At 42.0% G+C, this 21,951-nt stretch overlaps 1 protein-coding gene across 1 annotated transcript in view; it reads right to left on the reverse strand.

Moving 5' to 3' along the window:
• Positions 1–21,951, reverse strand: part of ush2a (Usher syndrome 2A (autosomal recessive, mild)) — a 190,351-nt gene that overhangs the window by 154,858 nt on the left and 13,542 nt on the right. Inside the window, exons 5-11 of the mRNA XM_067488984.1 lie at positions 17,450–17,585; positions 13,071–13,134; positions 12,128–12,229; positions 11,176–11,365; positions 10,064–10,278; positions 8,080–8,301; positions 6,107–6,200 (exon numbers count right to left, since the gene is read on the reverse strand). Coding sequence (XP_067345085.1) covers positions 6,107–6,200; positions 8,080–8,301; positions 10,064–10,278; positions 11,176–11,365; positions 12,128–12,229; positions 13,071–13,134; positions 17,450–17,585 — 1,023 coding nt within the window. The remainder of the gene's footprint in view (positions 1–6,106; positions 6,201–8,079; positions 8,302–10,063; positions 10,279–11,175; positions 11,366–12,127; positions 12,230–13,070; positions 13,135–17,449; positions 17,586–21,951) is intronic.

The raw sequence follows: 21,951 nt of genomic DNA on the forward strand, positions 1-21,951 counted from the left end.
TGTGGCCGGAACGTTCTGTGTGGATTTCATTGCGGCAATCTGGAAGCAAAAAGCCAGATGTATGAGGAGTTTAGGGAGGCTGTGGAGAAAGACTTTTGGTTGGCCCCAAAGGAGGTTCTGGCAAACCATCTGACAACTCAACTGCCGAACTGTGGAAATTGTTGGGTGGTTCAAAGCGGACAGGAGTTCTTCAGTGGAGGACACAGAGTCTTAAGACTTAGGAAAAGCCTCACTTATATCTCTGACAAAGGACTATGATGTAGTTAAGAACCCACCTAAGAGGGAAGGTGCCAAGTGCCGGATGACATTTGCCCGGACATAAAGAGGGCTCTTAACATTGGTGAACTGTCTTGGTTGAAAGACCTCTTCAGTTTCCCATGGAGGCTGAGGACAGTGCCTGTGGGTTTGGTGGTAGGTTTGGACTTGAGAGTGTGCTCAGCCTCCTCCACATTCTCCTGTTCATAATTTTCATGGACAGCATGTCAAGGTGCAGCCGATGGGATGTGAGCGTCCAGTTTGAAGATCTCAGAATTGTTACTTCGCTTTTTGCAGGTAATGTGTCTCATCTTGCAAGATATGACAAGGTCCTTAAGATGAGACTGAAAGAAAATGAGATTATTGATGTAATTGGTTAAAATAAGTTTTCTTCGTAGGGTCAGTTTCAGATAGGGTGCGGAGTTGGGAAATCCGGAGAGAAGAGCTAATTGAGCCAGTTGAGGTGGTTCGGCCATCTTCTTAGGATCCCCCCTGGGAAACGCCCATCTGAGGTTTTCCGGGCACACCCACAAAATGTTGGAAAGATGATATATCTCATCTGGCCTGGGTCTGCCTCAGGATCCCCCAAGTGGAGCTGGAGAACGTGGCTGGGGAGAGGGATATCAGGTTACCTGGCTGAGCCTGCTGCCACCGTGACCCGAATTCAGATAAGCGGCAGAAAATAGATGGATGCTTTTACATGTCTGTATGTGGTCAGTCCACTGTAACATTACACCTTCTTGTTTTTCAAAGTGTGGTAATGTGCCAGAGAAGCCAACATGTGCACGAATGAGTGTGTGTGTGTGTGTGTGTGTGTGTGTGTGTGTGTGTGTCACAACTGGGAACCAGAGGAAATGATAACATCTTATTTTCACTCTTGAATGTTCCCACAAAAACCTGCTGAGTGGGGAGACTTCTCTAATGGATATGTGGCAATTCACATGGCCTGTCACAAGCATCTGTGTGTGTGTGTGTGTGTGTGTGTGCATGTGTACCTGTGTGTTAATCTGCTGGGGCAACTCATCTTATCCTAAATGCCATGACCAATTTCACACCCTCACTGGAAAGGTCATACCACTGGTGTATGTGCGCATGAGTGTGTTTATGTGTACATAGCCGTTGCTGTGTGTGTGTGTGTTATTTGAAGTTAACCCGGTTAACCCCCAGCGTTGGTGGAAATCTGCTGCTGAGGCAGACTTTAGCAACCGAGATTCTGGGGAACACTACTTAATGTCACAAGCCATTAATATCTATCACACACAAAAAAAAGAAAAAAAAGAAACACACATTCCGTGTGTATTTCAGAGCAGATATACGATATACACACAAACTGAGTCAAACTCAAACTGAGTACTTCTGATTGATCGAAAAACCCTTACTGCTCAGCTTAGACTCTTTTAATGATTCACCCACATACACTAATACTTACATCATTTACTCACTGATGATAATAATAATACCATTTATTTTAAGAGCACTTCAAGGTTAAAATGGACACACTGTAATGAAAATAGATAGTTAAGTTATATATTAGGACTGGTACAGCAAGGTTTTTGTAAAAAATATGAATGGTTGAATCCAGGCTCAGTAGCTGGCTTAATGTTTCCAAGTGATCTAAAATACCAGTGTATAGCTCCATAATAGACATATTAGTGGATAAATTAATTTTCAAAACAAGCGGAGCTCTGAACTACCTCCCATCTTCTCAGCTCCGACCGAACTGCTGATTATTTTCAGCTTTGCAAATAACAGCAGCAGCCTTAGAATTGCAGTTACAGTGTAAGTGGCCAAGTTAGATGTGCATTTCATGGATGTATTCATCAGAACTTTTAGCTTTATTCTTCATGATGCCATTAGTGGTTTTAGGGGGTGGCCATTTTCTTTTGGTTTCTCCGTAATACATCCACGTTTTCTCTGATCTGTCCTTTGAACAAGATAACCTGAGTGAGCTTGGGTCCAAATTCAGGTCGGTCGATTAACCGAGATTATTATTATTTTTCAAATCTAGGAAAATTCATAAATATTTAAGATAAAAGCAGGTTTTATCATAAATCTTTAAAAGCCACTTAAAAGAAGATAGAATCTGAAATCCTAAAGTCCACAGCCAGATGTTCCTGCATCCACAAACAGCCTGATGTAACTCGTGTCTTAGGCCTCAAAGTGTGGACTGAGAAGCGCAGCCAGCTTAATGTTCTCACCACGTTTACACATTTTTATTTCTGTAACACAAATACCGGACAGCATTAAATCCCTCTCCCCGAACAAACTGCGTCAAAGCACAGGGACATTGTACAAGAGAAGGTAGAGGGGGCAATATGTTATATAGCTTTCAGACTTTACTAAATCCATCATTTGTGGAGAAATGTAAAGAGACAGAGTGACAGAATGAGAGATCAATCCTGACACAGAGTGCACATAAGAAAGAATCAAAAGACAGAGTGAGAAAGTGTGCAAATGCCAGTCCAAGTGTGTGTGTGTGTGTGTGTGTGTGTGTGTGTGTGTGTGTGTGTGTGTGTGTGTGTGTGTGTGTGTGTGTGTGTGTGTGTGTGTGTGTGAGTGTGTGAGAGAGATTGAGAGAGAGCAAGGGGGGGGGTTAAGTGTGTGTCTTCCAAGGCTCCCGTTGATCATCTTGACACATGTCTGAGCATTTCTGTCACTTTAATGTCACTGTGGAAATTCTGCAGATTAGTACAACATTCGTCATGGTGCTAGGCCGATCCAAGTCAACAGAACGCATGCAATATTAAACGCTAATATTCCCCACAGCCTTTTATGTTCCAATATTACAAAGACAGAAGAAAGGTCCTGAATATTCACTGAGAGAGATGACATGGACAGGTTTGGGGAAAAGAGTGCACACAGGAATACACGTGTGCATACTCAGATTAACACACACACACACAAGCACAGACACACACACGCGCGTATTTCGCAGAAATGTAGCTCTACTAGAAGTTAATTTACATAAAACATTCACACATATTTCCATTGCATCTCTCTCAAACAAAGAAGTTACTGTATGACAATAAACAGATTTAGAGTCTCCCTTCGTCAGCTTGCCAGCCTCCTCCAGTCCTGGTGTCCACTGGTGGGTTCTCGGACTGCCGCGGCAGCAAAAGAGGCATCAAGAGGCACCAACACCCTTCTGATCATGGCTCGAAGCAGCCACTTTCTTAATGTAAGATTGGGTGACCCAAAGTCCATTGGAATGCAGGGTAAATGCTTCCAGAGGTAGAGCTGAAGACCTCAGCCAAACACTCCACTGCTTCTCTCATCACTCAAGGGTCCAAGACACATGGGCACAAGTCTGACAACCAAAAGGTTGATCATCGAACATGGTAGTCATTATGGACAATCCATGACTAGCACAGTCCAACAACAAAACTTCACTTGCATTCAGTTGTTCATCCTCAATCTCTATGGTTGGTACACAGGTCGGCAGCTCCATGTTATTTACAGGATTGTCCTCCTGTGTTTGCAGATGATATGGTCCTGTTGACTCCATCAGGACCAGGACCTTCAGGATGCACCGGGGCAGTTCGTGTGTAGTGTTGGTATGAGTATGAAGATCCCGGGATTCAGTCAGCACATTTAAATCCGAGGGTTTAGTTCTGTGCCTCTGCCACAAGATATTTAATTGCTCTCTTTCAGGTTGGGAGTGAGTCACAAGTGAATGAGTTAAAGTATCTCTGGGTCTTGTTCTCAAGTGAGGGTAAAATGGAGTGTGAGGTCGACAGGTGGATGGATGTAGCATCAGCGGTACTGCCGATATTGAACAAAAATGGTAAAGTAAAGTGGGAGGCAAAGCTCTCAAATAAGTAAGTCTATTTGAACCCTCACCTATGGTCACAAGCTCTGGGTTGTGATCAAAAGAATGAGATGGCAAATTAAATCGGCTGAAATGAACTTCCTTTGTAGCTTGCCCAGCCTCAGCCTAGGGAGCTAGAAGTAGACCAACTGCTCCTCGGTATCAAAAGGAGCCAGGTGAGGTGGTTCGAGCATCCAATTAGGATACCATCTAGGGACCTCCCATTGGAGGTTTTTAAGGCAGATCCAATTGGGAGGAGAACCCCAGGTAAGAACCAGAACACCCTGAAGGGATTACATCTCTCATCTGGGCTGGGACAACCTCAAGATGTCTTGGGCGAAGGATGTCCAGGGATAACACCCTACTAAGCCTGCTGCCACTACGACCTGACATCAGACAACCAGCGGAAAATAAGTGAATGAATGAATGAATTGCACGTGGAACGAGGTGAAACGGGGATGAATTAAATACATAGAAAGCGAGGCAATAAAGAGAAATGGGGGAGCAGAGAAAAGGAGTCAGTGAAATGAAGCGAAAGACAAACAGAGAGAGAAAAAGAGCTGATTAGAGATGCATGCAGTGGGAATGTCATTGTTCTAGTCGATTTGAGACATTATTTAAACTGAGACCCAGGAGAGAAAGACGGTGTACAAGAAAGAGCGAGAGAGTGATCGACAAAGGGAAGAGGATGGAGGTGAGAGGAAAGAGTAAAGCAGTGTGCTAAAAGTGAAATACAGAGGAAGGGAAAGATGCCATCATCATCCTGGATGATGGCATTACATACACTATCAAAATATTGTGTGTGTGTGTGTGTGTACAGAGAAACACTTAACTTTTATTTTACTATATAGTTCAGGTAAGACAAAAACCACGAGACGCGAGAGAGTGTGTAGGAGGGTGTTTGTTATCCGAGTTTGGCTATGGAAGATAAGCAACCGAACAGCTGCTGGTTGACAGCTGTACCTTTCAACTGATGTCCTGGGTCTAAAAGTTACCACACACACACACACACACACACATGAATGATACATAAGTAGTTAATAATACAGGCCTTCCTGAGCTACAGTGAGGGGGAGCAGCAATACTGAACTTTTCACATGCAGACAGAATAGAAGCTTTTGTTGGGATGATGCCTGCTATTACCTGGCAGATGTGTTAGCTGCAGCTTGGTCCTAGCAGTGATGGTTTAAATCAAACTAGTGTGAAAAAAAAAAACTATAAGATAACGTTTCTGGAGCATAGCAGCATATTGTGAATAATTGCAGCTATGCACAGCGGCACATACTAGTGATTCGCGTACTTACAGAGAAGATCTATATATATATAAATAGTTAAGATATGAGTCACTCCTGCACCAACATAGTTGATGTCCACTGTCAGTTATTATAGTAATAGATTTCCCATGATCATCAAAGTGTAGTGTAGTTTTGCGGCCAGGTCAGGTTAAAAGCAGCACGTGTCCAAAAGCAAAGAACATTGACTGCACTTAGTCAATTTCTCTGCTGAAGAATAAAACATGTTTGTGCCAGAGAAAAAGAAGGAAGGAATGGCCAACTTTGAGGATGTGTTCAAACAAATGTGCTCGTGTGTGTATTTTATTAAATTATTAGAGCCGTCCTCTTTGTGTCGGTAAAAAGGAAAGTACTTAATTAAAACCATGAGGAGCTTCTCCCCAGGGGGATTCTCCTGTGCATGTTTGTATCCCCGAACAGGATATAAGACACTGCAATATCTAGATTTAATATCAATATTGATAAGTAGGAAAATAAATCCCCAGAGAAAACAAACCAGTGTAGAATATATCTATAGAATATCTATCTATTTTTTTTTTTACAGAAAAAAACATTTGCCAAGTCATCGTTTTACAATACTGTGAAGCCCTGCTATTGAAAACGGCACGAGTGACCAACTCGGGTCCTTGAGAGCCACAGCCCTGGAATACAGAGTTGAACAAAGTCTAACCCCGGGTGATTGATGTCCATCACTGCATGTAAGAATGAAGTAAACCTAACAAATATGTTTTTGTCGTCACATGTGACTCACACTGGTTCCCTCTGTGTGGCTCTCAGGCAGACACAGGCAGCGGTAGGGCGTCACACTGGTGTCACAGTGGTCTGCATGGCCGTGACACTCACATCTGGGCAGATGGAAGAGAAAGGGAGAGCGAGACAAACACACAGAGTTAAATAAAACCGTGCGATAAAAATGTTCTAGTTAAAAGCGTTTAATTTCACACAGAGACGAGAGTAAACAACATGACAAAAGTGTGTCTTCCTCTCTAGTTTCTGTCACCACCTCCTTCCAACCTCGTTCACGGGACAGCAGCAGAGCCATTAGGAAGTTCCCATTCAACATTTATAAATGCCATCCTGAGAATTATGAGCACAACGTAACAGGTAGCCGACAGCCCTCTCACTCCCTTTGTCTCTCACACACTCTGCATGACAGTCTTTAATTATTCATTGACGTATTCCTTTTCTTTCTCCCTTTCATTCTTCCCTCCGTATCCTCTCACCAATCGTTGTCTTTATGTCACTTTCTGTTACAAGCTGACTTGATCGATAAAATCCAAACTACAGGAGCACTAAATGTTTTTATTATAGTTCTAACCAAACCATAGTCTTTATGTGAAGTAGTTCTGATTTATAGTGGACTTAGCTTGATTGCCTTCGACTTTTACTCAAGTTGACAAGTTGGAAGACATTTCTACATTGTAGAAGGTGGCTAGTTGGTAGAAGGTCAAATCCAAACATTTTACCAGACCTAATAATCTCCTTAAGTTTAGGAACATTGGAAACAGAAAGGGGCTGCAGCTACAAAGAAAAACAATGAGGGAACAAAAAAGTAGGGCAGTAAAGAAAACCAAAAAAATCGGAGATAACAATGTCTGTGCTTTTAGTAAAGAAAAAGTGCTGTAATGAGACTGAACTGAGGCGCGATGCAAACGTGCTACTTTGCTTGCTGTTCCATTCCACTTGTGTGTGTCTGTGTGTGTGTGTGGCATCGTGTTTGAATTAGAAAAGAGTGAGCTACCTAACCAATCAAATGTTGCGTACCTGTGCACAAACAAATAAACTTAAGCCTGCCAGAGCACATTCAAAGCCCCTGACAATGAACAAACATCCTTTTCTCTCTTGATGGCTCCTATGCTAGTGTGCATCATGTAATATAATAAGGGGGGGGCTTGTTTTAACATACTGTACGGGACAAAGTCCGCAAGTGCAGACATTATGTACTACACCATGACACACGTGCTCTCAAGTTATCAGTGTACTTTCTCTTGCCAACACAGCTATTTACATGCTTTCTAAAGAACAGAGAGAAGGAAGAAGAATGAAAGAGAAGGAGGAGGATGGGGGGTGGGTGGGGGGGATAAAGAATGCACAGATGAGATTTCAGCAGCTCTAAATCTCTGTTTCTCCTACTTCACTATAACAAGCTACTAATTAAAACAGCTTAGAGGGAAGGGGAGGGAGAGAAAGAGTTAGAGATGATTGCCTCCCGCATAATCCTATAATTACCACAGTCATAAAAAACAGTCACTCTGTCAGTCTAATGAAGAGATGTGTTCACAATTACTCTCAGAAAGCCCTGCTGGAACTCAACAGTCTGTGTCTAAATATTTCTCTAGATGTCGAACTGTGCTCGCACCCTTTTAGCAAATCGGCACCAAAAGTGTTTCTTTTAAGCAATTACACCACTTAAATGTAACTCGGCCTAATGACACTAGTGAACTGGGAGTTTTGTTACATATGGTGGCTCCTCTGCATTAATAAGCCACAGCGTAAATGCAAACACGCATTCTAAGATATGCACTAAAAGCTATATATAACTTTATCTGAGGTAGGACAATTTAGAATTTCTACTGCTCTGCATGTAATACGTTCTTCAGGACACCCCATATATTAAAACTCTATCTGGAGGAATGCAATCATTGTGAGAACGACTGTCAACAAATATCACGAACAACTTTCAAATACTTATCAAACTCCGGAGAAATAGTTGTAGATCCTCACCTGCCACCGATGGTGATCTCCTTAATGGCGTAGTATCTGTGCCGCTGGTTGACCTCGGCCACCCTGCTGTGGTACTGCCCACTCAGATGTATCCTGACCTGCGTGGCGCGCACCATCTCCTGCAGGGCAGGGGTGGTGTAGAAGTCGTTATAGCCCGGCCTCGGGTACGGCTGTGGGCTCAGCAGGCTGAATGTGATGTTTCCACCTGAGAGGGGCACATTGCTGGAACAAAACAAAACACTTTATTGCAATGTCGCGTGAGTCAAAAATATAAGTTCTGAAAAAAAAACCTTGCACACATTTAGTTAAACTGAGATCATCTGAGTGTAGCACGTGTGTTTGGATCATAAAAATGCACAGGAATCTTTATCTGTCCAGTTACTGCTGAACCAGTAAAGAACCCAGTGAAAAACCTGGGCAACAATGGATGTATGTACATTCTCTCACATCTCAGCCACACGAATGTTTGGTTCCTTCAGGTGTTTTGGTGGACTTCCTAACAAGTAGTAGTAGTTTTTCAGCACGGCCTGCTCTGGGCAGATATACACATGATATACAAGAGATATTCAGTGACTTGTTTTGTATCCATCTTCTGACTTCTGCTTTTTTATAACCCTTTCGCTGAGTTGCCTGGAGTGTTGTTTTGTCTTCTTGGTGTCTGGGAGTTTGGCCAGTAAACCAATTCCCCAGATACAGGTGTGTTAATACTAAAAACCTTCAAACCCATTCACTGCACTCAGGTGATCTCTATATAACTACTGTAATTGTGTGACTTCAAAAACCAATTGGTTGCAGCCGTACTGATATAAGTGATTTAATGGTTAAAAAAAAAAGGGGGGGGCGGGGGGGGGGGGTAAGTACTTTAATAGACACTACTGTATCAGTTTGATTCAGGTATACAGTCATTTTTCTAAGCAGAACTGTAAATGACTGTTGGGAAAACACCTCAAATGACTGAGGTTTGCTTAAATTAATCCTCTCAGCCACTTCAGCAGGCTCTGAGCAGGCAATGTCTCATGGAGGATTACATAAATCTGGCAAGATCAGACATTGCGCATGTATTTTTATGAATTACTAATATGACAGAGTGTGTTTTGTTGCCAATGTGAGGTTCAATTGCACTAGTGTCAGTTTAACTGTGCCAGAAAAAGGTTGTCTGTGATATCATTCGTCAGTCAAGTGAAAAATAAGCAATGACTACCTAATCTGTGATCTATTCATACCCGTGCTATCTAGTGCCAACCAAGGCCTTGATACAAGCAGCTATGCCAAGATTTAGTCTCAGATTGTGTGTGTGTGTGTGTGTGCACGTTAGACCATGTTCCAAGTCCAGTTCTCAATCTAGTGCCAATCGAGAGCCTGCTGCCGGTCATGTGCCAAGGCAACACTGTAGGTGGTTGGTGTTAGAAATGTAATGTGAGCGTGCCAGTGTGTGTGTGTGTGTGTGTGTCATCATGTGTGTTTGATTTGCTTTGATTTCTTTTGACTTTTGTGCATGTTAGTACTTTCATCAACAAACTGAAAAACTGTATGTGTGTTAGACTTTAATTTTTAGTCTGCTCAGCACTGAACGCCCAACAGCATTTAGCGACACCATGAGCATCTGGGGACCATAGCCCGAGCAGAAACGGACTTTTAGACATATGGACCCTTCAAGTCGATTTCAGTTGGTTGATCAATCTATAGACTCTCTGACTGCAGACATTTAAAATTTGACAGCAGTATTACGTATCCTGTAAGTAAATATTTGCTTGCCCCCATTGACTAACGATCCATGCTATTGCCCCGTTTCTCTCAAATGGTGTAAACTCTTCACATATTTATTTAAAGCATAAATTAGCCCCCTTGAAAGTTTCCATCTATTTATTTTCCAAGGGAAAGGGGGTTGACACATTCTGTAGGCACTGTGTGTGTGTATGAATTATCCAGAAGGCTTCCAAAGGCTTTTGTGAGTGTCAGAACAGTTTCCACACATCCTAACTACCTTGGAAGCTGCAGACAGTTGACTGAGTCCGGTCTCACCAAAGGGCCATTGTTCTGCATTTCAAACACACTGCAATCTCTGGCCATATACTGCCAGTCCAACCAGGGTTGTCCTGTAGCCGTCCCATTTTCGAGTCCTGTGAGGCCAAGGGTCCGTTTTTGTATCCGAACTGATTCAGGCAAGAGGCCATTAAATTGAACTATAACATAAAATACCTGGGGGGGGAAAAAAAGGAGGTTAAGTTGCAAGGAGGTGCAGTCCAAAAGAAGACATGCTACAATGGTACCATGGTAAAGCTTTGTTCCTTCGGATTTAGTTGACAGTGTGTCAGACAAATGTATCCACTTCTATAGTAATTGCGAAGGTCATAGACGGCAGTTTTTTGCATCATATTAAACTACAAGGCCTTAGTGACCCCCCATGTATTTCAACACTACAATATACTTTGACAATATACTTTAATGGCAGGTAGTTTTGGGCCCTAAGCTAAATAGACAAAGTATAGTAAAGATTTTTTTCCTCCTAAAAAGCGACAACACAGAGACTTACACAAACACTCACAACTAGTTTCCTGTAACACACAAACTGTGCGCGTGCCTGTGTGTTAAACGTTATCTGCCCCACTACAGTGTGGGCTGGGACATTGGGTTACACAGCAGGGAGCGCATTAAGCCACCACCACTGCACAGACCCACACACATACCCTGAACTTCAGAAAGTGTCTTTTATCTAGGGACTTGAGTTGAACGGCCACGTCAGGACAGCTCCCCAAAAATCCTGCCCACACTCACAGATACACTTCAGAGAGCAGAGGGATGAGTCTTTTGACGACACCAGTGTCGGCGCCGACCGCATCCAGCAATCTGTCTGTCTCTGCCCCCTGTCTGTCTCTCACTACAGTGCTTAGAGACTAGAATGCCTGTCCACTGCGAACACAGCTGCAAGCAGATAGATACTCTACAGTGAAGTGTTTGGATTGTAGTATTTTAACTGTACACGCCACAATGGTGGAATCTGGTCGACCGGCCACTGTAAAGCCTACAATGACTGACAACACAAAGCAATTTGTTAGCGTCTGCTCGAGTGCGTTTGCGTATTAATAGATAGCTTACCTGGTATTGTCCATTAACCAGATCCACTGTAATATTGATTCCTTCATCCAGCTCGTGCGTAGTCATGGTTTTAGAAATCCACGTGGTGCCCATGTCCTGATCATTGATATAACTGAGTGGATGTGTGTTAAGGTTCAGCCTCAACACTCTGTCATTGGTGGTGTCTTCAACAGCATTGGGAATGCAGTATCTGAAAACGGTAACATTATTAACTGCGATAATACTGGTTCTCAAACGAAAACCCTTCTCAGCTGTGATCTGCCACAGTCCATCACACTCCGCATAGGACTTCAGGTACGTTATTCATCATTATGGAATTGTAATGCTCCAAAACATACGAATCAAGCAAAAAATAAGCCAAATTAGAAGGGTGAGCCTTGTTAAAAAAAAAAACTTTTCGAAGCGCATCTCTCTGCAAAGGCAGTGCCGGACAATGAGCCCCTCTCTCACGGAAGATGGCACCTCTGCAAACCAAGATAGGAGCATATTTCTAGAAGAACATTTTCAAGAAAAAGTAACCTGCTGTAGATGTTCATAATGAATTATACAAAGTAAAAGATGCAGCTTTAAAGATGCATTTATAAAATTACCAAAATCAAGGCATGTTATAAATATTAAAAAGTAAATCTTGTCGACTGGTTTTTAAATTGTCTAATATAAATCTGGTGTGGGGGACTACTTGAATGTATATGAAGGGTATTAAACTTGATTCTGATTAAAATATTTGCTGCTTCTAGCTGAAAACCCATCCTGATGATGTCACCCAGAGGAGTTTTTCAACTAGAAGTAAAGATATGTTCCAGAAAGTTCAATGCTACTCATATTCATGTACTTCACAAACTAGAACCACAAGAGTCGACTTGAGTAAATGAGTGAAATTGACCTTTAAAGTCCTAGGACGAAGCGGACTTACACTTAATGTACATGTCGATAAGAAGTTGTGATACCATACCTCTCCACTAAGGGGTGTACTCTGGGGTGACTGGGAGGACAGCGACACTCCGACTGGGTATGGAGTGTGGGCAGGACTCCCGAGTACAACTCCACTATTTCCCTGTTAGAATAAGAAACAGCAAAGTAGCCCAAATCTAAGATTATACAAAATGTCCTCCTGTGCATAGTAAAGTAGGATAAGAAAAGCAGCACCGTACTGTACAAGTGCTATTGTACAAGTCAAAAGCTACACATTGCTTAAGGAGTTTTTATTAAATGGAATTCTTATCAAACCACATGGCCGTGTTTTTAATATAGACAAATAATATGATAAAACATTTCAAACACAAGCATTTCCCGACTGTTGGATCTGGACCGTTGTGGTCTAAGCTGTGCAGTGATTGTGAGCATGAATGAACGTGAGAGAAGCCTCCGTAACAACTTTAATATTTACATAAAATATTAAAGCACCCGCTTGAAGGCCTTTTAGCTGGCCATTTAGTGCAAAGCAGAAAATCAAAAGGCATAATTTGACAGCTCAATCCTTCATTCCGTCTCTTCCCAATCTTAATGAGACAAACCTGTAAGCTCCAAGTCCTTAACTGAGTGCACTGCATTACTTGTAAGCAAAACACTAATTGTCTAGTATTGAATTCTCAGGAAAACCCTTTGGAAGGAGTATGGATCTAAGATGCAATGATTAGCCTGCTCCTTCTTTCCTCCATCTATCCCTCCTTTTATCACTCCATACAGCCCGTTGCTTTAATCTATATTGTATCTCTATTTCTTCCATTTATATCCCTTTAATCAGTCTATCCATAGCATTCCCCCATTTTTCTGTGTAAATCATGCATCTCTTTTTTCTTCCTTTTGATATTTTTTTTTTTTTTATTTCCTTTGACATTCTTTCTACTCTCTCTCCGGATAGCTGCCCATATCCCGTCTCGCCTCATCCCACTCACCTGTTAGTCAGCGTGGCAGGATAAAATCTAATGTCCTGCATCCACCCAGTGAACTGATTAGACCCTGGGGAGGTGAAAAAGTAGGAGAAAAGAACGTAAAGGGAGGTGTTAATGGGTTTGCACTGAAGGCAGTGAGTGAGAGGATTTCACAGTATTTAGTAGATTATCTTATCAGTTTGTTGATCGCGGCCAAGTGAGCTGGGCCAAAGCTACTCATAAAAGCCAAGTGCAAGATACAAAGCCAAACAGCATGTGCCTCAGTCCCCATTTGCTTCCATTTGAGAGCAACAAGCTTTCTAAAAGGAAAGTATTTAGCTTGGTTTGAGCACAAGGCAACAACTAGCCAGACTACAACACATTACCCACATAGATTAATTAGTAAAAAAACATTTTTAAAAACTGAATGTAAAACACACTGTATCCAAAACCACTGTTTAGTTCGGGGTATTTTAGTTTATTTCTAACCTAACATAAGTCATGCTAACTTTAATTTATCTGCAAATAATTTACTGACAATTGTCTATAAATGTCAAAATGTTTTGAAAAATGCCCATCACAAGTTGCAAAACCTCACGATGGTGTCTTGGCTTATGCTGTCAAAAAGTTCCATTTTGGTCTCATCTGACCACAGCACCATCTTCCGCATGTTTGCTGTGTCCCCGACATGGCTTGTAGGGACTTATGGTTTTCTTTCAACAATGGCTTTCTTCTTGCCACTCTTCCATAAAGGCCAGATTTGTACTGTGCACCACTAATAGTTGTCCTGTGGACAGATTCTCCCACCTGAGCTGTGGGGCCTCTTTGCTGCCTCTCTGATTAATGCTCTCCTTGTCCGGCCTGTCAGTTTAGGTGGACGGCCATGTCTTGGTAGGTTTGCAGTTGTGCCACACTCTTTCCATTCTCGGATGATAGATTGTACAGTGCTCCATGAGATGTTTGCGATATTTTTTTTTACAACCTAACCCTGCTTTCAACTTCTCCACAACTTTACCCCTGACCTGTCTGCTGTGTTCCTTGGACTTCACGATGCGGTGTGTTCACTAATGTTCTCTGACAAACCTCTGAGGGCTTCACAGAACAGCTGTTGTTTTTTTTTTACTGACATGAAATCACACACAGGTGGACTCTATTCACTGATTAGGTGACTCCTGCAGGCAATTGGTTGCACTGGACCTTAGTTAGGGGTAAAGTAAAGTGGCATAGTAAAAATGCACACTACACATTTCAGATATTTATTTGTAAAAAACTTTTGAAAACCATTTATCATTTTCCTTTCACTTCACAATTATGTGCCACTTTGTCTTGATCTATCACATCAAATCCCCCCAAAAATACATTCATGTTTGTTTTTCTAACGTGACAAGATGTGGACAAGTTTAAGGGGTATAAATACTTTTTCAAGGCACTGTCTGCCTTAGGGTTCAGTTAGCAGTTGCACTGCTCAAGGATTTTCCTGTTGACATGCTCAAGTATGTAACAAGGTCTATAATCAAGCTTATGGAGCTTGAAGCACCTGTTTGTGTACTTGCATGAACAGTGTCAGAGTCTATGCCATTGTGACCATTATCTAGTGTCTGTGTCGCTCTGCAATTATACCACCAAACCACTAGTTGGATGTGGGATTTCTAGCTCACTAGTTTGAGTTTTGTTGGTGCACTGTAAACCTTGGCAACAGAAATTGAGCAGATCATATTGGAGTTTTAGCTAATACATTTTGAACAGCAAGCATTTTTCTAAAGTTACTGCAAGGCAGCGCAAAGAGCGGACACTTAGGGAGATAGACTTTACAACCACTGAAGTGATTGAGGCAGAAGGACCAAACGCACCGATGACAATTGAAGAAAATACGTTCCCCAAAAACTAAACGGCTGTTTTTGTAGCAAATGTAAGAAGTTATCTATAATGCTGTGATGCAAAGTATTTCGTGAATGAAACAAACGTTACTTTTTTGAAAGAAAAGTGAGTTGCAAGGAGATGGTTGGGGAGGATGGCAGGTGTACAAAGATCAATTCCAGAGTCCTGTGTCCTGTAGGTTAAATCAGGAAACCTACTGACTTAGAGAAACGTATTTTATGTAATAGTGTTACAACAGTTATTGATCTTCCTTTGATTCTAACAGCTGCTGTAACTTCCCAAATGCAAGCATGAAATTAATAATGCTAATTATTATATATCAGGGCAGAAAACGAAACCAGATATTTCACTGCAAGATTGGATATTTTGGCAGGCAAAAATACATCTGGTAACATTTTACTGACATGTTCAGTATCAACATATTTGTAACTCGTGATTTATGTTGCACCATTATAGGTTCACAGGAAATGTAATGTGTTTGAAATAATGTTTCTTTGGTAAATATAATCAAGTTTGCAGATTAGTTGCGTTTGAGATTGTGTTGCCACAACGTGCAGCTATGTTTCTGGGGAGGCACATGTCAAGCTACCGGTTATGGAGGACTGAGTAGGTTCTGATAAAGCTGACGGAAGACGCTGGACAAAAAGTTGCCACCCACAGTACGGTGGAGTATCCTAAACACAAACAGCGTCCAGACACTCATGCTGATACTGGACTCCACACAAGAAACACCTTCAAACACATAAGCACAGGAAGCCCCCAGCACATCTCCACTCACACACCACACATACTGTATGCGACAAAGTTGGCCAGAACATGAGAAACCACCACAGCTCATGATGCTGGTCAAAAGACAGCCAGAGCCTTTTCGTGTCCAACAAACTTCTGTCTAGTTTGACAAGAACTCTCAGAAAACGGATAACGTCGCTAAGCATCAACAGAACCTCTGCCATGTCTAGCTTTGTCTGTGAGAGTGTGTGTGTGTGTGTTTGAGGCTTTCCTGTGAGTAAAAAAAGAAAAAAAAAATCCTCACTTTAGAGAAAGAGAGTGTATGAGTGTGTGCATGCATGTGTGTTATTTGCATTTGAGAGGGGCTTTGCCGTTTCTGGCCCAACTACAATGCATGTGTGTTAGGAGGGGTGTACGTGTGTGTAAAACAAAGTGAGAGTGGGAGTGTTAGGAGATGTAAGTGTGTTAGAACAGTGTGTGGCTGTGCTGCCTTAGGCTTTGGCTCAGGATTTCTTTAGCGTGTGGAAATGGGATTATGCTTTCCTCTGAAAAGCACTCTTCCTATTGTTACTGGGATGATGCAAGGTATAAGCCTTAATTCTCTTTACTCTGTGTAGGTGTCAGTCTTCTCTCTGTGTGTTTTGGATTCTGTCATCCATCTCTCTCACGTTCCCCTTCTTAATATCGACAGGCAATTAAGGGTTCTGTGTGTGAGAACTTTGTCTGCATTTTTTTTTTCTCCTTTACGGAACAATTCTGATTATTTAGGATGATTTAGTATTTTATTCTTGGGGTTGTAGGACAGATTTCAGTCCTGATTGACTTGACTCCACCCATCTGTTATTGTCTGCTTATCCAGGGTCAGGATGTGGTGGGAGCAGATTCAGCAAGGTGGTCCATCTGGCCAACCATGTCTGTGAAGGTTCTCGGTCATCCACGTTTTGGTTATAGTCAGCTGAGACTGGAGAAGTTGCTTGGATAAGTAGCGAGGATGTCCAGTTGACATGACTCAACGTCCTCAATGGTTTCAAACTCCTGGGGTATCACGAGGTGTTCCCAGGACAGGTGAGATACATAATTCCGCCAGAATCTACCTTAGAGTCTCTTAGCAGTTGTAAGGTGGTGGTCAAAGACCCCACATATATCCTACTCTTGTGGGCAAAATACTACAGGAATACCTGGAGGACATTTCATATCATATAAACATCCACTTGAACCGAGGGATGAACTGATTAGAATATAAATATAAGTCAGGACAGACAAACTACATCTTCAGTGAGTGGCAAGAAAATACAGCCTACTGTTACTGTAATACTGTTTTTATTGTTTCATCCTTTTAAATGTTGCTAAATTGAGGTTTTAAATCATTTAGGGAACTAAAAAAACTCATCAAACATTTAAAAAACATAAAATGAACAGATATATATATATATTTTTAAGGTATAGTGGTCATTGCCACCATATTACCACATAAATGCATTGTAAACTAAGAGTTAATGTTTTTGGCTATAGAAAGAAAAAAACTGATTAAAAGCATTGTGTTTTTGGTTTTACCGTCCACGAATACCTTGAGGAATTTCTTTAAAAACATGAACTTGGACTCAAGGGTGAACTGATTAGACTTTGGTGGTCAAAGGTCAAGGTCACTTCAATGTTCCATTCTTGTGAATGGAACATTATAGAAAAGCCTGGAGGCTTTTACCAACTATTTTTGTTTTACCATTTTGGAAATCGGGAATTAATAAAACCCCCAAATTTTATAGACAAAACAAAAAGAAAAAATACAAAATGTTTACCATTGGAGCTGAGTCCCACCCACATGGCAGCATCCTCGCTGATATCTACGAGCCTGGCAGTCAGAGGCTGTGTGTCAAACGGTGTCCCGTCCTCTTCAAGCCCATTCAGGAAGACACTTGCACATTTGTCATGGACCTGAAAATCAGTCACAGTAAGCTGCAGTTACTGTATTCCCAGTTTTTTTCAGCCTGTATTTTGCCTGGGAACAAACTAAAAGGCAAAATCATTTGGACTGAAGGGAAAAAAGGCCTGAGCAGTAATTTAGTGACACCTACCTAAAGAAAAACCACATCTCTACTAGGTAGCAGGTTGAGAGCAATTAAGTGTAAAGTAATAAATCAGTATTTACAAGAAGTCTCATTAAATACCATTAATAGTCGACACACCACAGCGGAACCTGGAGAAGAGAACAGGCTGAGAGGCAGATGCAGCAGTAAAGGCCCAGCAGTAGGTAACTGCTGCAACACACAGTGTCTCGGAGTGGCAGCTGCTCTGTGTGTGCTCATGTGCATCTTTCTGTCCATGTGCATGCACACAGCATCGGTGCATATCTTTGCATGTGTGTGTGTGTGTGTGTGTGTGAATTATACATACGGCTAATCTTCCTGCTCATTTCACCAGTAGCAGAAAAGAGCCTCGGGCTAAACTGCCTCAGCCGCAAATTAGCTTTCTGTTTGACCAAAAATCTCCCCTCAGCTCCTTTTCCTCTCTCCTTTCCCAATCTGCTGCATGAATATTAAAAACTGCGCAGCACAAAACACCGTCAAAGCAGGAGCAGCTCTCTTTTACATCAAACCTGGGCAAAAAAAAAAAGAAAAAAAAAAGGACCCCACCCCCACACCCCCAAAAAACTTTAATGTGCCCTGTCCCACTCTCTCACTTTACGCCATCTCCAAATCCCGTATTTGGGAAACACACTGTGGGACCACTGATAAACGTGACTGTCCTGGTCTTACTAAAGTCCCTCTCCCTTTCTTCATCCTTCTTGCCTTTCTTGGTCCTTGCTTTGTCCTTTCTCCTCCTCAAGAGGTCATTTGATTCCTTCACCTTTCTTTTTTTTCCTGTTTTGGGTTTCCTCTCCTCATTTTCCTTTGCTCTTTCCGTATTTTTCATAACCACCTCTATCTTCTCTTCCCTCTCAGTTGATGACTTCCACCTCTCATCTCCCTTCCTGTCTCTTTCCCTCATGTTTATCTTGGCTTGTCGCTCTCACTTGTTGTCAGCTCTTTAGGGAAGTTGAAAAGGTGTGAGGAGGAAAATAAGTCCAAGTTAAAAAAAAAAAAAAAAAAATGCCTTTAGGGGATGAAGGAAGGCCCAGACAAGTGTCTGCCTCTCAGAGGATAGTTAAGACGCCCAGACAGACACTTTCATGATGGCTGATTGAAGACTGGCAAGCGCACGAGAGCACAAGAGGGAGCGCGGAAGTGAACGAGTGGAAGAAAAAAAAAGCAACGAAGAAAAAAGGAGAGAGGAGGGAGAAAAAGTAAAGTCAGAGAGCGGGTGTAAGAGCGGGAGCTGGAGGATGGGCCCTCTTTAGGAATCTCTAAGCCAGAGCTGTGCGGCTCTTGGGAAGATGTGAGGCAGTTGTCAGGCCTGATGTAAATGAATCCTGAAGCGCTTCATCCTCTTTAGCCGCCACGCGCCCTTTTGAAACACAGCCAACTCCCCTTTGTTATGTTTCATAAACACTTTCCCTCCATTTTTTCCTTTTCCCCCCATCCGTCTGCATTTCGTACCTCTCCTTCCCACCACCTCTCCTTGTCTCTTTTTTTAGCCAGTGTAACTTCAGAGTTCTTTGGGAACGTATAGAGAAGAAAGAGGGAAGTCCAGAGAAAAGGAAAACCACTACTCTGGATTTTTTTCATTTCTTTTAAACCTTTAGGCACAATCACTGCATGGATTTGCAGATATTCACTGAGGCTCTATAAAGAACAGGAATAATGATGGCAAACAGTTGTCCGTTATGAAATTTGACTAGTGTTGTATATCAATTTTTTTTTAGCTGCATATGCTCAGTAATTACCTTTTTAATGGGCAAAATGCTCCCGTAACACAAAAGCTAAGGTTAAATCTTTCTTTTGCAATTGTGACCACAATACAAAAAAAATTGCATTTAGTATATATATTTTGTCAGATTTTTTTTTATCCCCTTTTTCCTGTAAGCTGAAACTCTGCCACCTCAAGATTAAAGCCGAAACTGGAAGGTGGGTTCACCAGGGTTCAATCTCAGTCCAGCTTGGTTATTTAATCGGAACCCTTGCACCACCTGTGGTCCCTGCCACCATTGATGGCTCCTTTGATGGCTCCATTAGTGTCTGGCCTGGTTGCCCGCCGTTAAAATGTTTTCTCCTGCAACATTCCCGCAAAGCCACGACATATGTTCAAACAAACGACCGGAACTAACGGCATTAGCTCACAATATCTACTGTGTTTTATACCTGCATAGTGCTACTTATTGTATGAATTCTGTGAATATCTAAACCATCTGTTCCACTGCTCTATGTAGGATTAGCTACACACACCTCACGTGCACATGTAATGAAATGCCCCATACAGTGTTTCATTTATTTCCAATCAAATATTTTGCTTTGCTCATGAAATCATTTCCCTCAACTTTGTTCTTTAAGGTTTCTGTGCTCTGAGGGAGTTTGAGCACCTTTGCCTTTGTGCAAAACCCACCCCACTGGCAATGTTACCACCTAAGCCTTTCTAAAAGCCCAGGGAAACCCTGAGTGGAAAGCTTTTAGTGATCTGTAGGCTGGCATTTTGACTAAAGCTCTTCTCGATTTTCACACTCCTGCCAAGCCGTGGCTCAGCACACAGTGTGGACACCAGTGTTTCTTCCAAGCTCACTTTGTAGCTGCAGGCCACCAAAGTAAGAGCAGGTAGGCTAAAAACCTACATTTGCTAGAATTCTGAATTATACAAGAGCATATAAAAGATTTGCTTGTGTTTATTGGGGGTTTGACACCACAGAAAGATCACAAAATAACAGTTTGAGGCGGTCAAAATATTTACAGATACTCTATAATTTCATTATCATAACATTTTCAGCCCCGTGGCCTGAAGAAGTGTCTAATAAGAGATCTCACACACCTACAGTGGACCAGACCATTTTCAAAGAGAAACCTGAGCTGCTAGAGCTTGCTCGCAGTGACTGACAGCATCCCTGCAGAGATCGGATGGAGAGGCAGCGCCGCGATCTGAATCCATCAGGCTGGATCAGGACGTATCATGGCTCGTGGGCTACTTTCATGCCTCGTTTGTATTATTGCGCTAGTTATTGAGAGATAGTAAACAAAAAGTTCATTTCCACAGTGGGGCTTACCTGTGTCACTCTCGTCACATTAGTCACAATAATTCCTAGTGATTTTTTCCCCACACACACAACCAAACAAACTGTGAAACAAATTATGCTGCTTATGAAGAGCAACAGATCTAAACATCTTACTAAGTAGTAGCTGTTATTTATTAGCATATTTTAACATTAGAGGCAGTGATAAGTTTATATCTCTCTCTCTTTGATGATGTTGACGTAACGTTTTGTTGGGGACGGAACAAAAGTACAGGATAATACACAGTATATTCACAGCTTGACTGTAGTATAACAGTGGACCACAATGATATGATATTTGTATGTTTCCTCATGACCATTTAACCAGACCTAACACTTTACCACACAAAAAATATAAGACAGCATTTTAGCTGCATAACCAACCGTCTCTCTAGGAAGAAATAAGACTTTTCACTATGGTGTTACATTTTCAGCTATAAGAATGAGGACACAGCTCACACATTCACATCAGGTTCCTGTTATGTTGTCCTACACGGCATTACTCAGGGGGTAACTAATCCAAATGTAAAGAGGTCGGTGCTGTTGTGGAGTGCTTGGCATTTCAGACAGACAGCTGACATGGTGCAGTTTGCAACAGTTCAATTCACCGAAATATTTTTCTTTATTATACAGATTTCATCAAAATGTGACGGTGTGCGGCTTAAGAATACCACTTGATTTACAGTTGCAGAAGGGCTCCCGATTTACCAATCCCGTGCTGACAGCTCGAGGTCATAAAATATTAAAGCAGCCTTAAAGATATCGAATATTGAAAACATGCTGCTGCTTGATCCGTAGTTTACTACTGTCCGATTATTTTACTAACAAGTAGATGAAGCGCGAAGCTCTGTGCAGGAGCTTAAGGTTGTCTGCAAGCGTGGGTGAAAGTAAAATTCTGGTGGACAAGTGGAAGAGATGCACAGTTTACAGTCACTCCAATGTCCCTGTTTGACCTTTTTCTCAGAGGATCTCGTCTTACTGTATCAGTCACCTAGATTTTCCCACATCTACCCAGCCCATCTCCCTCTGCAAACCCCCCCATCACTCCCCTTCCCTGCTCATTCTGTCTGCTCTACTCCCTCCTTCTCAAATCCTCTAGTCGCCTGTCAAGTATCCCTTCTTCTTCTTCCCTTCTAAAGCTGGAGACTTCCCAGTGTTTTGTGGACA

This window comes from Channa argus, chromosome 2 (genome assembly GCF_033026475.1).
Source record: "Channa argus isolate prfri chromosome 2, Channa argus male v1.0, whole genome shotgun sequence".
NCBI classification, from domain to species: domain Eukaryota; kingdom Metazoa; phylum Chordata; class Actinopteri; order Anabantiformes; family Channidae; genus Channa; species Channa argus.